Source organism: Hyperoodon ampullatus (genome assembly GCF_949752795.1).
Source record: "Hyperoodon ampullatus genome assembly, chromosome: 3".
NCBI classification, from domain to species: domain Eukaryota; kingdom Metazoa; phylum Chordata; class Mammalia; order Artiodactyla; family Ziphiidae; genus Hyperoodon; species Hyperoodon ampullatus.
Genome location: NC_136916.1, coordinates 174,800,056 through 174,821,397, shown reverse-complemented (window position 1 = coordinate 174,821,397; position 21,342 = coordinate 174,800,056). Strand labels below are relative to the sequence as shown.

At 40.4% G+C, this 21,342-nt stretch overlaps 1 protein-coding gene across 1 annotated transcript in view; it reads right to left on the bottom strand.

Annotated features, from left to right (window-relative positions):
* EML1 (EMAP like 1) overlaps positions 1 to 21,342 on the bottom strand; it is a gene marked incomplete at its 5' end in the record, with an annotated part of 141,004 nt that overhangs the window by 68,605 nt on the left and 51,057 nt on the right. The window contains one exon of the mRNA XM_079700288.1: positions 11,076 to 11,258. Within this exon, the coding sequence (XP_079556414.1) occupies positions 11,076 to 11,258 (183 nt within the window). The remainder of the gene's footprint in view (positions 1 to 11,075; positions 11,259 to 21,342) is intronic.

The window sequence follows — 21,342 nt, the reverse complement described above, 5'->3', positions numbered from 1 at the left end:
AAGAGCCAAAGCCGCAACAATGTAAGCAACAGAATAAGTAAAGCAGTACTGGATTATACCCCCAACTATCAACTAAATATCCACAGGTCCACATTGATATAAGTACATGATGGAATAAATACATGAGGACAAATCCCCAGGCAGAAGAATTCTGAATAATTTATGTAGACACTTTGTCCTTGAAATGGTGGAGCATATTCTCCACTCCTTCCATGTGGGCTGTGCGTAGTGACTTCCTTCTAAACCATGCAGTGCGGAGGTGTGGTGAGAAGGAGAAACCTGACAAACACGTCTCAGGCGATCAAGGTCAACGTCACCAGTGGCAAGTCATGTTCACAGTGCACACCCTTGGTAGATGTGATGAGAAGGGCACCTTACCTCTGTGGTCTTCCTCCCTAAACCCACCCCTAGTCTGATCATGAGAAAAACGTCAGACAAACCCAAATTGAAGGACAGTCAATGGATTACCTAAGCAGTACTCCTCCTCAGAACTGTCAAGGTCATCAAGAGCAAGGAAAATCTGAGACACTGGCAGTTCAGAGGAGCCTAAGGAGGCCCCATGACTAAATGTAATCACAAATGGGATCCTGGGACCAAAAAAGGACATAAGGGATAAACTAAGGAAATCTGAATAAAGTACGCCCCTTGACTGATAATAATGTATCAATATCGTCCCATTAGTGTGACAAACGCGCCATGCTAATATAAGATGTTAACAGTAGGGGAAACCGGGTGCAGGAGATACGGGAACCGTCTGTGTTCTGCCTGCAACGTTTCTGTAAATCTAAAACTACTCTAAAATTAAAAGTTTATTTTAAAATGCTAGCAGAATTTATTTTGTTCATCCCAGAATTAAATCTACCTCAGTGCAGGCTCTTAAAAACACGACCAGTGACAAAACTACCTAGAATGTCAAAAGTTTAATATACCGAAACTTTTCAGTCCCTAAAGCTGAGGGCCAGACTACCTTTTTTTTTAAATTGTGAAAGAGAGTTTAAAAAGCCACAGTCAGGCCCCTCCAGCCAGAGCAGAACACCCTTCTCCACTCTCCCCAAGCTCTCTCTTTCCTCTTCCCGTGAACACCTGCTCCAGCCAAGGGCCTAGACCAGGGCTCAGAGCTAATATTCCACAGTGAAAATACCACAGTTTCAAAACAGAGATCCTGAATCTTTCCTAACACACACGATCTGCTCCCCGTGCTGAGGTCCACTCTCTGCCGGGACAGAACCCTTCCCAAGTAGGAAGAAATGCCATCCTCACCTCACCTCTATCTCCTCTTTCTACTTCACTTACCACTTCAGTCTCCATTCTGTCTTTTTTTTTTTTAAATACATGTACTGTGTTAGTGTCCTCCCCGAAATTCACGTCCACCCAGAACCTCAGAATGTGACCTTTTTAGGAAACAGTGTCTTTGAAGACGTAATTGGTTAAGACGAGGTCATACTGGATTTGGGTGGGCCCTGAATCCAATGGCTCGTGTCCTTTTAAGAAGCCCATGTGTATATATGTACATATAATGGAATACTACTCAGCCATACAAAAGAATGAAATAATGCCATTTGCAGCAACATGGATGGAACTAGAGATGATCATACTAAGTGAAGTAATCAGACAGAGAAAGACAAACACCATATGATGACACTTATATGAGGAATCTAAAATAGGACACAAATAAACTTTCCATATCTAAACATGATTAGCCACTCAAGGAAAAAATGTTGCCACCATAAAGAAAAGTTTTGGAAGAAAACAGTATCTCCTAATGTCCAATCAGAACAGGTACTAGCTTGGATCATGAGGACAGCAGGACACAAGAACTGCCATAATGAGTCATTTTTCAGACAAGCGATCTCAGAAACTGCAGAAGAGAAACAGCACCAGGGAAGGTTCAAACACAATTTCCTGCTCATCAGGTGCTAAGATAAATGGATCCCTGGCTTTGAGATGACACCAAGATATGAGACATTCTTCCAGTTCATAAAAGGTTTTTAAAAAGTAATTATTTTAATTGTTCTTAGGGGCAAAACATAGATACATAGCACTGAAAGGAGAATTTCTCAAAATAAAAGGAGAATGAGTGATACATGATATGTGTTTAGAATGCATTCATTGGCAGGGATATCAGGATGGCTGGAGGAGCACAGAGGAATAAAGGGCAAAGAGTCTTGAGTTAGGACGTACCCATTCTCAACTCGGCTTTATTACGTAGCCTTGGGCAAGTCACCTTTCCAAGCCTCGGCTTCTTTGTAAAATAGGATAACAGTGCCCACCTTGCAGGGCTGCCGTGAGGGCTTGGAATGAAGAGTGGCAAGCCGCATAGTGCCCTGCATGTAGCAGCTTGTAAAAGGTGGTAGCTATTACCCCACGGCCACGCCCAGATGATGAAATGCTCTGTTTTGGACACCGGGATGCAATCTCGTATCTTGAATATAATGTGAGAAGAATTAAATGCAGGATTTCAGTTATGAGCAAAGGTGCCTGCGGCAGAATCAGGTCCACTGAGTGTCCCCACTGCATCCTGCACACACACGGAGGGGTCGAGGAAGACCCCAGACAGTTCTCATGCCCCAAACGGTTGTTTTCCTCCTCGTGCCCAGGCGAAGTGAGAGGGGGGAGAAGAGTGCAGAAGGAGTTCAGGTCTAGGAGTCGGGGGCCAGGGCGCGAATTCCAGTGTGTCCTCGACTGGCAGTGCGACTGCAGGCAAGGCCCTCTGGGCCCCATCTCCCTAACCCATAAAGGAAAGACTTCAGTCTATAAATGCTCTAAGGGTGGCTCTTCCTGCTCTGAAATCTATGATCCTAATTCATGTGAGAAGAGCGTTCAGGAGAGAAACACCCGAGTTTCTGTGGGACTTTTCACACTGCCTAAGTTCCCTTAGACCCACCAACCCACCAGAAGTGAAGGAGAGGAGCCACCGAAGTGGACAGGCCTCGTCAGAGGGACAGATGCGGTCACATGCACAGTGTTCGTGGCCCCCAGTTTCCTGTTACCGTGCGTACTATTTAGTATAAGGTCCCCATAAACTACCTCGAGTTAACCTCCCTGAAAAATGACTCCAGGGCTTCCCTTGTGGCGCAGTGGTTGAGAGTCCGCCTGCTGATGCAGGGGACACGGGTTCTTGCCCCGGTCCGGGAAGATACCACGTGCCACGGAGCGGCTGGGCCCGTGAGCCATGGCCGCTGGGCCTGCGCGTCCGGAGCCTGTGCTCCGCAACGGGAGAGGCCACAACAGTGAGAGGCCCGCGTACTGCCAAAAAAAAAAAAAAAAAAAAAAGACTCCAGAGTGTGGGAACTGAAAATCTCTAACATGGGACATCCCCGGCAGTCTAGTGGTTAAGACTTCACCTTCCAGTGCAGGGGGTGTGGATTCAGTCCCTGGTCAGGGAGTTGAGGTCCCACCTGCCTCGTGGCCAAAAAAACCCAAAAAACATAAAGCGGAAGCAATATTGTAACAAATTCAATAAAGACTTTAAAAATGGTCCACATCAAAAAAATCTTTAAAAAAAAATCTCTAACAAAGGTATTCAGAATCTCAGGTCTAAAGCATTCACAAGTATGCCTGAAATTAAAAGGTTTCATATTTCTAAACGGGAGGTTTGGAATACTCAGACTTCCATGAAGTACTACCTGTGGCAATATATTCCCAAAACTACAGTTGATGTAAATATAGAAATTCAAGTACACATAGTCAAATCTACTAATGCTTATTATTATGATACTGCAATAATCTAAAGATGAAGAAATCCTTTTAACTTACATCACAACAATAACTCAGTGTGCAATATTTGATAAGTAAAACTTTCCATTAGGTTTCACAATAAATTTAATTATGCAAAGCATGACCATGTATGTGATTATGTGTAGAAATTCAAAGTTTAACTTTAACACACCTGACCATTATGAACCCAGAATTCCTAATTATCTACTTCAAAATTGAAAAGATGTCTATATTTGGAATTGGAGAAGGCAACTTGCTTTTGCTAAATTGTCAGACAAAGTAGATAATTACTTATGTGCTGGGGAAGGTTCCCGTCACTAATACCTAGCAATATTACAGATGCATTTAACCTTGGATCCAGCAATCCCACTTCCAGGAACCTATCCTAAAGATATACTGGCAAATAAAAAGAAACGAAATTGAGATATCTGTAGTGAGGTGGATGGACCTAGAGTCTGTCATACAGAGTGAAGTAAGTCAGAAAGAGAAAAACAAATACCGTATGCTAACACATATATATGGAATGTAAGAAAAAAAAGAAAAGGTCATGAAGAACCTAGGGGTAAGATGGGAATAAAGACACAGACCTACTAGAGAATGGACTTGAAGATATGGGGAGGGGGAAGGGTAAGCTGGGACAAAGTGAGAGAGTGGCATGGACATATGTACACTACCAAACGTAAAACAGATAGCTAGTGGGAAGCAGCCGCATAGCACAGGGAGATCAGCTCGGTGCTTTGTGACCACCTAGAGGGGTGGGATAGGGAGGGTGGGAGGGAGGGAGACGCAAGAGGGAAGAGATATGGGAACATACGTGTATGTATAACTGATTCACTTTGTTATAAAGCAGAAACTAACACACCATTGTAAAGCAATTATACTCCAATAAAGATGTTAAAAAAAAAAAGATATACTGGCAAAAATAAAAAATGCCATATACATAAGGCCAATTATTTGTAAAACAGAAGACCACCCATAGGGAGTGGGACATGCCCACTTTTTTCTACTTTTATATGCATTTCAACATTTTCATAATACAAAGTTTAAAAACAATCTTTCTCAGTCTCTGAAAAACTGAATATATCTACCAAGCCTTTTTTATAAATCACTAACGAACACCTATTTAAACTGGGGAAGGCAGTTAAAGAGGAAAATGGAAGAAACTATAGCATGTTCTGTCTAAAAGAAAGCACAAGTTATTTTCTGTAATTAACTAATTTGTAAGGAGAAAGATAAGGAGAAAGCACAGTAGACGAGAGAGAGGGAAAAATTGCTAATTTGGTTAACCAGGATAAAGAACTAAGTTAAATATTCATTAATCTCATTTACTGCAAAGAACTTAAAATTTTTTCATTTCACCTAGCTAATAAAATTTGTGCAAGGACTATGATACAATATTTTACACAATTATATGCTGAATATGATTTGTTGTATTTGGGACACTTTGCAAATCAAATTAAACCTTGAAAAAAAACTCATTTCAAGTCATATACTTACTCATTTCTTAAATATTTGGTTTGATTTGAATAATGCTAATTTAAATAATACTGCTAAAAGGCATAGGCACAGCCAAGCAACACAGATGGCAGAAAGAACGTATGTTCAGCCAGGCCTTAGGGTCTAGTCCCAGACTTTCCCTAACCAACTGTGTAACCTGGGGCAAATTATTCCATCTCCTAGAGGCTGCTTTCTCATCTGTAAAATGGGCACAATAATACCTACCTCAAAGGGTTGTGGAGAGGTGAAATGAGCTAATACATACAAAATATCTATTGCAAAGGCCTGTACCCACCCAATTAATAAATGGTAGCTACAAGAATTATTATGACTATCAGGGTTAAGTGTTGATGTAGCAGAGGCTATTTAAAGACAACCTGGGGCTTCCCTGGTGGCGCAGCGGTTGAGAGTCCGCCTGCCGATGCAGGGGACACGGGTTCGTGCCCCGGTCCGGGAAGATCCCACATGCCGCGGAGCGGCTGGGCCCGTGAGCCATGGCCGCTGAGCCTGCGTGTCCGGAGCCTGTGCTCCGCAACGGGAGAGGCCACAACAGTGAGGCCCGCGTACCGCAAAAAAAAAAAAAAAAAAAAAAAAAAAAAAAAAAAAAAAAAAAAAAAAAAAAAAAAAAAAAGACAACCTGCAGTCAGCTTTCAACACCAGTTGCAGAGACTAAATTCTGAGACCAGATTTTGATATCCTGGAACAACAGGACTGTCTTGCTTGTCAGCATCTCCAGCTGAAGGTTTTTGCTTATATTTATTCACTCTCTGATCTGTTAATTAATGGGGCTATTAATATAAAGAACATAAAAGTTTGCAAAAGGTGCATTCAAGTTTTTTAAAAGGCAAGCTGCCAAAGACAGTCTGAACTCCCAAGCAAAATCTAAAATGAGAAACAGGAACTCTTGCTGGTTACTGCATAGTGAAGCAGACCATCCCCACATACATGGGACAATGACTGTATTTTAAACTACATTTTACACTGAAATCCTGTAACACTCCCCTAGCACTGAAATGGAAATTAGCTGTGCATGTCTACAATGGATCTATTATGAATTTAACTCCACACCATGATTCCTTCTCTTCTTTTTTTAAAAAAATTTATTTATTTTATTTATTTTTGGCTGCATTGGGTCTTCATTGCTGTGCGCAGGCTTTCTCTAGCTGTGGCGAGTGGGGGCTGCTCTTCATTGCGGTGCACGGGCTTCTCACTGCAGGGGCTTCTCTTGTTGTGGAGCATGGGCTCTTCAGTAGTTGTGGCATGCGGGCTCAGTAGTTGTGGCTTGTGGGCTCTAGAGCGCAGGCTCAGTAGTTGTGGCGCACAGGCTTAGTTGATCCGCGGCGTGTGGGATCTTCCAAGACCAGGGATCGAACCCGTGCCCTCTGCATTGGCAGGCAGATTCTTAACCCCTGCGCCACCAGGGAAGGCCCTCCTTGTCTTCTTGAGAACACACGTGAGCACGCTCCAGCCTCCGGACATTTGCTCTGAGCTCTGCTATTGACCTTGGTGCAGTGAAGATCAGCTCCGGTGGTAAGAAAGGAGTCATTTTTAAAACACAAATTCCTTCTGCTTATTAAAGAATACACACCAAAGAACATTTAGAAATGAAGTAAAAGTATAAAAAAGAAAAAAAATGATCATCCTCCCACTCAGAAAAAAAGAAAGATAACTCTTGGTATACTTCTCTCCATTCTTCTTTGCATAGATTTTGTCTATTTAGTTGAAAAATACAACATATCCAATTTTATATCCTGATTCTGCCTTTTCATATGATATACAAGCATCTTTCCTGTTGTTACCGGGAACACAAACATTTTTAAAGATTACGTGGCTTTCCATCATACGAGGATCCAGTTTTCTGGCCACGCCCCTACTGCTTGCTTTTGCTCAATTGTTTCCTACACAATTTTTCTCCAATATACGTAATTCTGCAAGGAACTCCCTTGTTCATCACACGTTTTTCTGTATTTACACTCAGAATAGCAAAATAATGGTGTCTGTTCACTGCACTCTGTGCCCCCAGTCCAACCACAATACTGAAAAACTTTAATATCAGCAAGAATTTTAAGAGTACAGGCCTCCAGAAACGATTTGATTCGCTTTTCTCCACTGTATGGTAGCCCAAGCTCAGTATAGTTAGAACATCACGAATCTTCCTATCTGAAAGTAAATCCCACCTGAACAAAGCAAACTTTGCAGGCTGAGCTTCTCTACAGTCGAGATGCATGACAAGGCAACAAGTTCTTCATATGTCTTTTTTTAAAATAACAAAAGCAAAGGAAAAGGAGAATAGCAATCCTAGAACCCAGGGCAGTATCACTGGGTTAAAAAGAGGCGGAAAATTAGCACAAAAAGCCAATCCCGGGGACAGAAAAAGGTTACCAAGAAAAGGTAGAGTCTGAGACATAACTCTGTCTCTATAAACTGTGTGTCCACAGGCCTCGCATTTTACAGGGTTGGCCACAATCTTTCCTCTGTTTCAGGAGGCCTTGAACTTGATCTGTTAGTGAATTATCTTCATGAGACTGCAGTTCTCATTGGTGTACTAGTTAAGTCACATGAAGAATGATGATAAAGTAAGTCAAAGTTTAGATGTCAGAACGCCTTTCTTCAAATAAGTGAAGTACCGTCGTGAAAAGGATAAGAGTTATTATCCGTGGTCTCCCAGGCAATTACTAAGGCCAGTGAGTGGACACTGCAGTCTAACGGTTCAGGATGGCTACAGAGGGGATGCTGTGCTCACCATGCACTTCCTTTAAGCTGACCCCCACGGATGCTCACTGCCTTCCAAGGCAGCCTGTTTCTCTGTGGCACAGCCGTCCCTGTCACTGGGCAAACAGCACAAAGATGTGCACCAGAAGCTCAAAACACTGAGCCCTAAGCTTCTGACAATTAACCTTGGGGGAAAAAAATCACTTAATATCTAAAAATTAGAATGCCATGTGTCCAGGCTACTTCAAGCCTGTATTAGTATGGCAATCCCAAAGAATGACAAATGATAATAATAATGTGGCCTTCTAAGAACCAAAGGAGGTTTGTCTCAAAGCCGTCTTGTCTAAATATCCCCTAACTAAGCCACAGCTATGGAGTGCCAGCTGTCCAGATAGAGGTGTACATACCGTGCCAACATGGCACTCTCTGAAAGAGAAGCAGTGACCCAGGGCTTCTTATGGAATCACTCCCCCTTCTCCCCTCTGCTCTCACCACCCTCTAACTGCATATGAAATAGGGAGACCCACAGCCCACTGAATTCGGGGCATGCCGCTCACCAGTTTTCTTACAATCTTTTTTCTGTTTCTTGGTGTGACTTTGGCTCTCGTGCTTTGGTTTATTTTCACTTTTGAAAATAATGTTATAAAGAAACATCAGATCTAACTATGAAAAAAAGTTACAAGTTTCCAAAATTCAAACTTTATTCTCAATCAAGAAAATAAAACTCCTGGGCAGTCCCCTTGTATTATTTTCCCCCCTCCTTTTTCTAAAAATAGAAATTTTAGAAGCCTGAAGTTGTATGTAAAGCAACGACTTCAAATGTACCCTTTAGGATAGGTAGTCATCAGATTTATTTTTGGAAAGCCGAGTAGGTCAAGAATACCTAGAATAACCTGGTTTCTATTTAAAACACCCTAATTGCTTTGTAACTTGGGAGAAAAAGATTATTTAAAAAGATTATTCAAAATGTAGACATCACCCAGTGTGTATATCTCACATGGAGCTGGTGATAATTATCCTGAAGGACAAGGAAATAGATTTCTTTCCATAAACGTGTGAAAATGTATCCAAGACCAGAGAAAAAACTAACATATGCAACATCAAGACAGTACCCTCTCTTGACTCCAAGGAAAAGATGGTAACTGTGAAATAATTTGTTAAATCCGAGCAAAATAAGAAAGTTAATTTTAAGGGGACATTTACATGCCGCAGACTCAAAATGTTTTAACTAAAGGAATTTTACAGCCAAGATGAATTCTGTTTTCTAGAGTTAGCCATGAGGAAAAGCCGTTCTGGCAAAAGATGAGCAATGCATATTGGTTGAAAGCAGATGTCAGGGCACTAACTAGGAGGAGAGAAGCTTTTACGAGGTGTTTTATTTCCAAAATTGTAAGAAGAGGGCCACTACAAAGTTATTTAAAGCACAAATATTGCTTTCTGTTTTGTTCCCAGGCACCACTGGGAAATGAAATGGTGATTTAAATGTGCCAGAAATCCACTATTTATAGGTATAGAATTCTGTTGTAGGCTATGATCTTCTGGACAAAAGAAAAAGGGATTTTAAAAAAACAGGAGGCTTTGCCCCAAATGAGCTTACTTGCTAGAAGGTGGAGGGAAAGTTGGTGATGAGCTTCAGGGTTCTGAGCAAATCAGGGAGGGGCCTGCACGCCTCTGGGTCCCAGTCCTCAACTCAGAGCTTCACATGTGGCATGTGATCAAGTAAGTGTTTGCTGTGCTGAACTGGACAACAGTGTAAACTGAGGACAGGCTTCCCTGGTGGCACAGTGGTTAAGAATCCGCCTGTCAATGCAGGGGACACAGGTTCGAGCCCTGGTCTGGGAAGATCCCACATGCCGCGGAGCAACTAAGCCTGTGCGCCACAACTACTGAGCCTGTGCTCTAGAGCCTGCAAGCCACAACTACTGAGCCCGAGTGCCACAACTACTGAAGCCTACACGCCTCCAGCCCATGCTCCACAACAAGAGAAGCCACCGCAATGAGAAGCCCATGCACCGCAATGAAGACCCAACGCAAGAATAAATAAAATAAAAATCTTTAAACTGAGGACAGAGAAAGAGATGAGAGTCGCCAAAAGTTTCTAGGTGAAACAGCCTCCACAGGGGCCCAAAGAATCGTGTTTGCTTTGGTTTTCGGTTTTGTTTTGCAAGCTCTCTCTATCCCAGAGAGTCTGGATAAATGACTGTTCTCTGGTCCACTGTGGACATTCCTTCCTTGACTCAACCAGCATTTACTGGTCTCCTACAACTGTGCACCACTGGGCTACAATTCACCAACGTCCAGCCAAAAAATACTGTCACACTTTGTGTGATGATTTCAAAAATCCTAAGACTGCTTCACTGTTTTTCTAAGCTTGGGTTCTCTGTCAATATTAAGACAGCAACATATTTGCTGGAGCAAGAATCTGCAGTGAGCTACCATATGATCCATCAATTCCACTCCTGGGCATATATCCAGAGAAAACCTTAATTCGAAAAGATATGTGCACCCCTATATTCACTGCAGCACTATTTACAATAGCTAAGACGTGCAAGCAACCTAAGTGCCCATCGACAGAGGAGTGGATAAAGAAGATGTGGTATATATATAAATGGAATACTACTCAGTCATTAAAAAGGAATGAAATAATGCCATTTTCAGCAATATGGACGGACCTAGAGATTATCATACTAAGTGAAGTAAGCCAAACAAGGATGAATATCATATGATATCACTGCTATGTGGAATCTAAAAAAAATGATACAAATGAACTTATTTACAAAATAGAAATAGACCCACAGACATAGAAAACAAACTTATGGTTACCTAAGGGGGAAGGAGGGGGAGGGATAAATTAGGAGGTTGGGATTAACACAGACTCACTACTGTATATAAAATAGAGAACCAACAAGGACCTACTGTATAGCACAGGGAACTGTATTCAATATTCTATAATAACCTGTAAGGGGAAAGAATCTGAAAGAAATAGATATACAGGTATGTACAACTGAATCACTTTGCTGTACACCTGAAACTAACACAACACTAAGTCAACTATACTTCAATCAAATTAACAAATAAGGATACTCAGAATGAAAGAAAAAAAAAAGAATGTGCCACGAGCCCGGTTCCCGTGAGTCGCGGATGCCCACCTTTGGTAGGTCCCTTCCTGTTGAGCATGGCCTGCTGTTCCTCGGTGATGTTCAGCCGCCGAACCACATCGGCCAGAGCCGACTTGAGCAGCTGGATGTCGTCTTCCTGCATCTGGACTTTCTGCTCCAGGGAGGCGATGCGGTCTGTCACCTCCATGCTACTGGCGGCAGAAGCGCTGTCATCTAGACCGAGGGAAAGGGGCAAATGAGTCTCAGCTGCTCCCCAGAGAAACCAGACTAAGAAACACACACCGACATGTTGCTATTATGTAACACAACAATATTTAAAAGCTGGAGACCACTGCTTGTAGGCAGAACTCATGCGAAATCTTTTTTTTTAATTAATTAATTTATTTATATCTTGGCTGCGTTGGGTCTTCATTGCTGTGCGCAGGCTTTCTCTAGTTGTGGCGAGTGGGGGCTGCTCTTCATTGCTGTGCGCGGGCTTCTCATTGAGGTGGCTTCTCTTGTTTTGGAACATGGGCTCTAGGCGCGCAGGCTTCAGTAGTTGTGGCACGCGGGCTCAGTAGTTGTGGCTCGCGGGCTCTAGAGCGCAGGCTCAGTAGTTGTGGCGCACGGGCTTCGTTGCTCCGTGGCATGTGGGATCTTCCTGGATCAGGGCTCGAACCTGTGTCCCCTGCACTGGCAGGCAGATTCTTAACCACTGCGCCACTAGGGAAGTCCCCGTGTGAAATCTTTTAACATTACAAAGAACTGCACTGCTTCATTCTGCTACCGTCTTTTCATTCTCTAGTTTTGTGCTTTTCATTTTTTTTAAAACTGTGGTTTTAATTGTCATGATATTTTTCTAGATTCAGGCCATTTTCTTTTCTGTGATATCAGAGAACCTCAGAACTAGAGTGGATATTAGAATACATCTACTACAACTTCCCACACATGGCAGAAATTGACTGCATGGTCTTCTAGCTTTTGTTCCAGTGATGCTGACAGGTTGTGCAGATAATCACAGGGCCATACTATCTTCCAGTCAAGACTCTTAAGGATTGGCTATTCTGACAAAGCAATAGGAGTGGTCATATCTGTTTGGTAAGCACACCCTTACAGCTAGAGTGATCATGGTTTCTTATCTAGAGGCACTAACTCCCAGTTCCTTACCAAGGTCTACCAAGGCCCTTCATGATCTTCCTTACCTCTCCAACCTCATTTTACATCCTTCTTCCCTGCTCTTCCCATGCTCCAGCCACACTGCCCATTCTCTCCTACTTTAGGGATTTGGTATCTGCTGTTGCCTTTGCCAGAAGCATTTCTCAACCAGATTTTTTTCATGACCAAGTTCTGTTCCTTCGGTCTCAATTCAAATGGGAGTTTTTCAGAGAACCTTGCTAATAACCTTTCTTTAAGCTATTCCTTTCAGTCATGTCCACCTTATTTCTTTCTTTCATAGCATCACTATGATCTAGAATCATCTTGCTTGTTTGCTTCCTGTCTATGTCTCCCAACTAACATGTAAGCATCATGGAGTCTCTTCTGCTTCCGGGTATGAGAAACCCCTATTGGACAGCACCCCCTGCAGAAAGTAATTGTTAAGCCTGGAAATTATACAAATAACAGCAGAAGTACTGGGGCGTGGACACAAGCATATAGACTCTGGTGGGAGTTTGCACTCACTTGGTAGAAGGCAGATGGGGAACTATACAAGTAAACTCCCTTCTTCACAGCTTTGAGCCCAGGGCTAAGTGTTGTATACAATGGGGGTGAGGACACACTCAGCAAACCCTGTTGCCTTTTTGTCCTTAAAAAATAAAAAAGTGAAGTCTGAAAACCATGAACACTAAAAAGAGTGGGGAAATCCCAGAAGGAAAAAAAAAAAAAAACTAGAGAGAGGATCCCCAAACTCTACCTCTTTATATCTCTGACTGACCTGTGAATCACACATGCATGGAATAGACTCGAAGCAGAGCCTGCAGTTCAAGACCAACCAATTAAAGTACCCACTGAAACAAACAATACTTGTCAGAGAAAAAATAATAGAATACAGAATCTCCATAACTTAACATTCATAATGTCCAGGATATAATCCAAAATTAGTAACATACTAAGAATCAAGAAATAGAACACATTCTCAAGAGAAGAGAAAATAAATTGAGTCCAACTCCAACTCCAAAATGAACAAAACATTGGAACTAACAGATAAGGAATTTAAAATGGCTATCAAGACTATCCTCTATATGTAAAATGAGTATTTTTATCAATGAATGAAAATTTCAGAGAGAAGTGGGAAGTATCGGCAGAAAGATAGAAATGAAAAATGAACTGAATGGAAATTCAAGAACTGAAAAATATAATTTATGACAATAAAAAATTCACTGGATGGAATTAACAGACGAAAAACCAAGCAAATCTGAAGACAGATCAATTGGAAGTATCCAAGGTGAAGAACACAGAGGGAAAAAATTAACAGAGCCCTGGGGACTTGTTAAGACAATCTCAAACAGTCCAACATACATTTAATTGGAATATAAAAAGAGAAAGAGCAGGACAGAAAAAAATATCTGAAAAATAATGGCCCCAAACATCCCAAGTTCAATAAAGGAAAGAAATGTAAAATTACAAAATGCTAAGCAAAAACCAAGCAAAATAAACACAAAAAAGACCACCTCAAGGTCTATCATAATCATACTGTTGAAAACCAAAGATAAAGTACGAGAAAAACAACATATATAACTATACAGGGAACAATAATCTGATTAATAGCTGGTTGTCATAAACCATGGAGACTAGAAGAGAGTGAAGCAACATCTTTAAAGTACTGGATGAAAAAAAATTCAATCAAGAATTCTATATCCTGCAAAAATATCCTCTAAGAATGAAGGCAGATCAAGGCATTTTCAGATAAATGAAAACTGAAAGAATTTATTGCCAGTAGACCTGCATTACAAGAAGTTAAAGGAAGTTCTTCAGAGTAAAGGGAAATTACATAAAATGGAAACTCAGACCCTCAGAAAAGAAAGAAGAACACTGGAAATGATAAATATTTGAAGGAGCTCAAGACTATTTTTCTTTTTGCATTTTCCTTTTTTTTTTTTCCTTTGAGAATTTCAAGGGGGGGGAAAGAAAGCAAGACTCAACTATATGCTGACCACAAGACACACACAAGACACACTTTAAATGCAAAGACACAGATAGACTGAAAGTAAATGAATGGAGAAAAAGATATAGCATGCAAACAGTAAGCATAAGAAGGCTGGAGTAGCAATATTAATATCAGGTAAAATAGATGTCAAATAAAATGTATTACCAGCTATAAAGAAGGACATTTCGTAATGAAAAAAGTATTAGCTTATCAGAAAGGCAATCAAAAATATGCCCAATAACAGAGCTTTAAAATACATGAAACTCCATTTGCAGCAACATAGATGGACATAGTTTATCATACTAAGTGAAGTAAGTCAGATAAATATCATATATCACTTACATGTGGAATCTAAAAAAAGTAATACAAATGAACTTATTTACAAAACAGACTCACAGATGTCGAAAATAAACTTATGGTTACCAAAGGGGAAATGTAGGGGGGGGGATAAATTAGGAGTTTGGGATTAACATATATACACTACTATGTATAATGAATAAAACAGATAATCAGCAAGGACCTACTGCATAGCACAAGGAACTCTACTCAATATTCTACAATAACTGACTATTAAAAAGAATCTGAAAAAAAGAATGGATATATGTATATGTATAACTGAATCACTTTGCTGTATACCTGAAACTAACACAACACTGTAAATCAACTATACTCCAATATAAAATTTAAAAATTGAATTAAAAAAATTAGTAAGTAAAATACATGAAACAAAAATTGACAGAATTAAAGTGAGAAATAGACAATTCCACAGTTACTCCTCAAGATTTTAACACCCCTTTCTCAGCAACTGATGGAACAACTAATTTAAGAAATCAGTAAAGACAGAAGATCTGAACAACATTATAAACCACTTGGACTAAATTGATATGTATAAGAAACTACAGCCAATGATAGCAGTGTACATGGTACATTTACCAAGACACATCATATTCTGGGCCATGAAACAGACCTGAATAAACCTAAAGATTGAAAGAGTATGTTCTCTGACCACAGTGACAATAAATTAGAAATCAAAAACAATAAGAGAACAAGGAAACACCCCCAAATTTTGGAAATTAAATACACTTCTATATAATCATTAGGTAAAAGAAGACATCACAGGAGAAAATAGAAAATATTTTAAGTTGAATGATAATGAAAATATAACATATCAAAATGTATGGGTTGCAGGTAAAGCAGGTCTTCGAGGAAAATTAATAGCTTTAAAATCTCTATTAGAAAAGGAGAGTATTCTCAAATCAATGATTCTCAGCTATCACATTAAGTAAATAGAAAAAGAAGAGCAAATTTAACCCAAATCAAGCAAAAGAAAGGGAAAGAGCAAAGAGCAGAAATCAATGGAATAAAACATGAACAAGTAATGAAGAAAATCAATGAACTCAAAGGCTGGTTCTCTAAAACATCAATAAAGTGTAAGCTCCATGAAAGCGGGGATCTTTTTTGTTGGTTCACTGCTCTATGTTTCCAATATGTAACACAGAGTAAGAACTCCATAAATATTTGGTAAATGAATGAATAAATGTGTAAATGGGTATCTTTTATGAAGCATACATCAAATTAGTTTCTGGGGATGTAAAGATGACTGATTCACAGTCCTTTAGAAGCTCTCTCTGTGGTGGAGAAGACAAATGTCCCTAAATTCCTAAAACAATGTGATAAGTTATATAATTGAGAAATTTACAGAGTGATAAATGAACACAGAGAAGAAATATTAATGGTATTTGGAAAAACAGAAGAAAGTAGGGGGTTGGCCACGAAAGATAAAAACATTTACAAGGTGGAAAAGCAAGAAGAATCCTTTGTCCTTTTGGACCCACCCCCTAGAGAACTGGAAATAAAAACAAAACAAATGGGACCTAATGAAATGCTTTGCACAGCAAAGGAAACCATAAATAAGACGAAAAGACAACCCTCAGAATGGGAGGAAATATTTGCAAATGCAGCAACTGACAAAGGATTAATCTCCAAAATATACAAGCAGCTCATGCAGCTCAATATCAAAAATACAAACAACCTGGGGAGGGTGGGAGGGAGGGAGATGCATGAGGGAAGGGATGTGGGAACAGATGTATATGTATGACTGATTCACTTTGTTATAAAGCAGAAACTAATAAAAGAAAAAATACAAACAACCCAATCCAAAAATGGGCAGAAGACCTAAATAGACATTTCTCCAAAGAAGATATACAGATTGCCAACAAACACATGAAAGGATGCTCAACATCACTAATCATTAGAGAAATGCAAATCAAAACTACAATGAGGTATCACCTCACACCAGTCAGAATGGCCACCATCAAAAAATCTACAAACAATAACTGCTGGAGAGGGTGTGGAGAAAAGAGAACCCTCTTGCACTGTTGGTGGGAATGTAAACTGATACAGCCACTATGCAGAACAGCATGGAGGTTCCTTGAAAAACTAAAAAGAGAACTTCCATATGACCCAGCAATCCCACTACTGGGCATGCATATACCCTGAGAAAACCATAATTCAAAAAGAGTCATGTACCACTATGTTCACTGCAGCACTATTTACAATAGCCAGGACATGGAAGCAACCTAACTGTCCACAGACAGATGAATGGATAAAGAAGATGTGGCACATATATACAGTGGAATATTACTCAGCCATTAAAAGAAATGAAATCGAGTTATTTGTAGTGAGGTGGATGGATCTAGAGTCTGTCATACAGAGTGAAGTAAGTCAGAAAGAGAAAAACAAATACCGTATGCTAACACATATATGTGGAATCTAAAAAAAACCAAAAATTGGTTCTGATGAACCTAGGGACAGGACAGGAATAAAGACGCAGACATAGAGAATGGATTTGAGGACATGGGGAGGGGGAAGGGTAAGCTGGGACAAAGTAAGAGAGTAACACTGACATATATACACTACAAAATGTAAAACAGATAGCTAGTGGGAAGCAGCTGCATAGCACAGGGAGATCAGCTCGGTGCTTTGTGACCACCTAGAGGGGTGGGATAGGGAGGGTGGGAGGGAGATGCAAGAGGGAGGGGATATGGGGATATATGTATACATATAGCTGATTCACTTCGTTATACAGCAGAAACTAACACAACATTGTAAAGCAACTATACTCCAATAAAGATGTTAAAACAAACAAACAAACAAACAAATAAATAAAAGAGCAAGATGGAAGCACATGTACTAACATGGATAAATTTCTAAGACATCTTGTGAGAAAAAAATCATGTTTCAAAAAGACAAAATAATATATGTATTGTACAATATTCATTTATATGTATGTAAATGTATAGAAAAAGTTCCAGAAGGATATGCACAAATTGTCATCTCTGGAGAATGCAGCAAGTATGGGATTAGAGGTGGTAGTCAAAGAGAAATTTAGACTTGCCTGTAATATTACAATGTTTTAGAAAGATTATATATATGTGTGTGTGTATTACTCGTGCAGTTTGAAATTAAGTTTAAACGAAGTGTAAGACAGATCCACAAATAGCAATATGGAAAATATCCTAAATAAATTGTCAAGTGAAAACAAAAAAACAAAACAAAACAACCAAAAAAAGAAGAATCCTTTGCATTCCAGGCAAAGGAAACAGTTTAAACAAAACATGGGAACATGAAAGCATAAGGAATATTCAGATAATCATGGCCTTTGAAATTGAAATCTACCATCTTGTAACTTCTACTTACTGGATATAATTCTGTCTTGCCCTGAAATTCAAGCTCTGCCAACTTTCTAAGTAATATAATTGTTTCATACATAGAAATGTTTTTTAAGTCAATGTCAAGTCAAGTGTCAATGGCACTTCTGAGGGAGAATAACAGGTATTAAATATCTGATAACCCAGAGAACTTATTAAGCACTCACACAAATCTAAAATTGTTACCCTCTTATGAAGAGACATTATATAACTCTTTAAAAAAATGTATCAAGACAGGGCTTCCCTTGTGGCACAGTGGTTGGGAGTCTGCCTGCCAATGCAGGGAACACAGGTTCGTGCCCCGGTCTGGGAAGATCCCACATGCCATGGAGCGGCTGGGCCTGTGAGCCATGGCCACTGAGCCTGCGCGTCCGGAGCCTGTGCTCTGCAACGGGAGAGGCCACAACAGTGAGAGGCCCGCGTACCACAAAAAAAAAAAAAAAAAAAAAAAAAATGTATCAAGACATATTTCTTTAAAGAAATCAAACTGTGAGGTAAGAACTTACAAACAATCCTCTTCTCACACTCCTCCCCTTCCTAGAACTGCGTACTCCATGCTTTACACTAATAATATAGAATTCACACTGTTTCAGCTAGGAACCTGGGGGTAACCTTTTTCTCTGTCTCTTCCTGTTGATTGAGATGCATAAAGAACTTTAAAAACCCAACAGTGAGAAAAGAAATAACCTGATTAAAAAAGAGAGAAAAGAAAAAAATAGGCAAAAGTCTCAAGGAGACGCTTCGCCAAAGAGGATATACAGATGACAGACACGTGAAAAGATGTCACTGTCACTAGCCATTAGGGAAATGCAAATTAAAACCACAATGAGATATTGCTGCATACCTATCAGAATGGTTAAAACACAAAATATTAAGAAAACAAAATGCAATGGGGATATGGAGCAAATGAAACTCTCCTTCGTTGCTGGTGAGCACATAAAATGGTATGGTCACTCTGGAAAACAGTTTTGCAGTTTCTTATAAAGATAAACATACAATTACCATGTGATCTAGCAATCCTAAGCACTTACTCTTAGTCTAGAGAAATGCACATTCGCATTCATACAAAGCCTGTACATCAGTGTTTATAGTGGCTCAATTCATACTTGGTAAAAACTGGAAACTACTCAAATGTGTATACACTGTGGTATATCCAACATAGTGGAATACCACTCAGCAATAAAAAGGAACAAACTACTGATACACGCCAACGATTTGGATGGATGTCAAGGGCATTATGCTGAATGAAGACAGCCAGTCTCAGAAGGTTACACATTGCATGGTTCCATTTATCTGATATTCTCTAAAAGACAAAACCATAGTGAAGGAGTATAGATCAGTGGTTGCCAAGGGTTAGGGTAGGGATAGAGCACAGGGGAGTTTTGGGGGGTGGTGATGGAAATGTTCTGTCCTGATGGTGGTGGTAGTTACATGAATCTATACTGTGTTAGAATACATAGAATTCTCTCAAAAAAAGAAGTTTTGTTGAATGTTAACATAAATAGAACAACTTTCTGAGAGTTCAAGTGAGATAAAGTCTTAAAGTCTTCTTCAAGTGAGATAAAGGCTTTGTCAATGAGAGGTTATTATTTTTGCCTGTTGAAGTTGGTTGCCTTTTTTTTTTTTTTTTTTTTTTGCGGTACGTGGGCCTCTCACTGCTGTGGCCTCTCCCGTTGCGGAGCACAGCCTCCAGACGCGCAGGCTCAGCGGCCATGGCTCACGGGCCCAGCCGCTCCGCGGCATGTGGGGTCTTCCCGGACCGAGGCACGAACCCGTGTCCCCTGCATCAGCAGGTGGACTCTCAACCACTGCGCCACCAGGGAAACCCTGAAGTTGGTTGCTTTTATACCATGAGATCTCAGCAAAGAAATATTTCAATGAAAACTGAATACTGGTTGCTCATTAGAAAGAGACCATCCTTTAAGTTCTAGATAACTTCTTGTGAATGGACAGTAGTTCTGTTAAATTTCTCCATTTGTCCTTTGACCTGGATGGGAAAGCGGGAAAGCCCCACTTCATAATGTCAAGCTGATTGGAAGGGAGAAGCGGGGAGGATAAGATAGTATTTTATATCTGTCTTCCCTCTGGGAGCAACTACAGAGCTGACTAAAACCTTCAGTCACGTGCAAGCCTGGGCCACTGCAGACCTAACTGGGAAGGTCTCGGCCTCAGGAAGCAGGCGGTGGGGGGATGGGGGACGGTTCTGGAGCTAAGTTAGTGTGGGAGAGTACTTGCAGGACCAGCACATACTTCAGTCATTAAAAGCATGAACTCTGACCTCAAGCTTCCTGGGTTCAAACCGCAGCCCTACTACCTACTAGCTACGTGACATAGGGCAAATTATTTAATCACGACGTGCCTCAGTTTCTCCATTTGGGGAGCAATGGCAGTTATCTACCTCAGAGGGTTGTCGTAATAGTAAATGAGTTAATATAGAGAGAGCACTTGGGATCTGTTTTTGCATATAGTAAATGTTCTAAAAATGTAAGCTATTGTCATTACTATTACTGATAAAGACGACCAAAGCAAATTCAAGTTTAACATTTTTCCGTCAAGACTTCTATGGGTTGTCTGAACACTGTGATGCAAAAGAGCCCTGAAAAATTAATTAGAAATTAGTGTTTGGTTAACAAAATGTTTTCTAAGTCATAAAAGAATCTGGCATATAGAGTCATGTATTCCTCTGATCTTTTTGGGTTGTCTGCCTAGACAGCTGCTTTGAAGAGGGTGCTACACCCATCAATGGGACCTGAGCACACGGACGGTGGTGGCCAGCAGTCCTGGAGGTCAATAAGTTGGTCTCTATCATCCAACGTTGCATTTTCTAATCACTATCATATGACCTACCAAGTAAGGCAAGGCAGGCCTGCTCTACGTTATCAAAATTTATGATGCAAAACAGCATCCCTGTGGCCTCAGTTTGCACTATAGAAGGCTTTAATAAACTGCATAAATCAGACTCTATTTTAAGTAGATTGCCAAGTTTGCACAGGAAAACGTCTAATTTTAATATTTTACCCAAAAAAACCCTTCAAAACCCAAAACCCAAAACCCTAACCACCTGAATATCTGCCTTCAAATACAAGCGATTAAAAACTGAAATGTCTGATCTGCTTAAGAGACCTTCCATTTGTGAGATGGGCTGAAATTTTCCCCAGGCCGTAATCCTAGTGCTTATCAAATCCTGCCAGCACCACTGCTATAACCTGTCAGGGACTGACTTCTGCTCCTGCAGGTAACGGACTCTCCAGACTGGAGGCTTCTTGACAGCAGTGGCAGCTGCCTGAGGTTCTCAGCCTTCTTGTGCACAGAAAAGGCCAGTATTGTTCAAATGACTTTACATTCCAATTCAGCTGGGGCCAAAGTGATTAGCATAATGAAAAACAAAACCCAAAGCTTGGTTTAACCAATGCAAACCGTTTCCGACCTCTGTACATTGCACAGGAGTCTGGAGCACAGAATG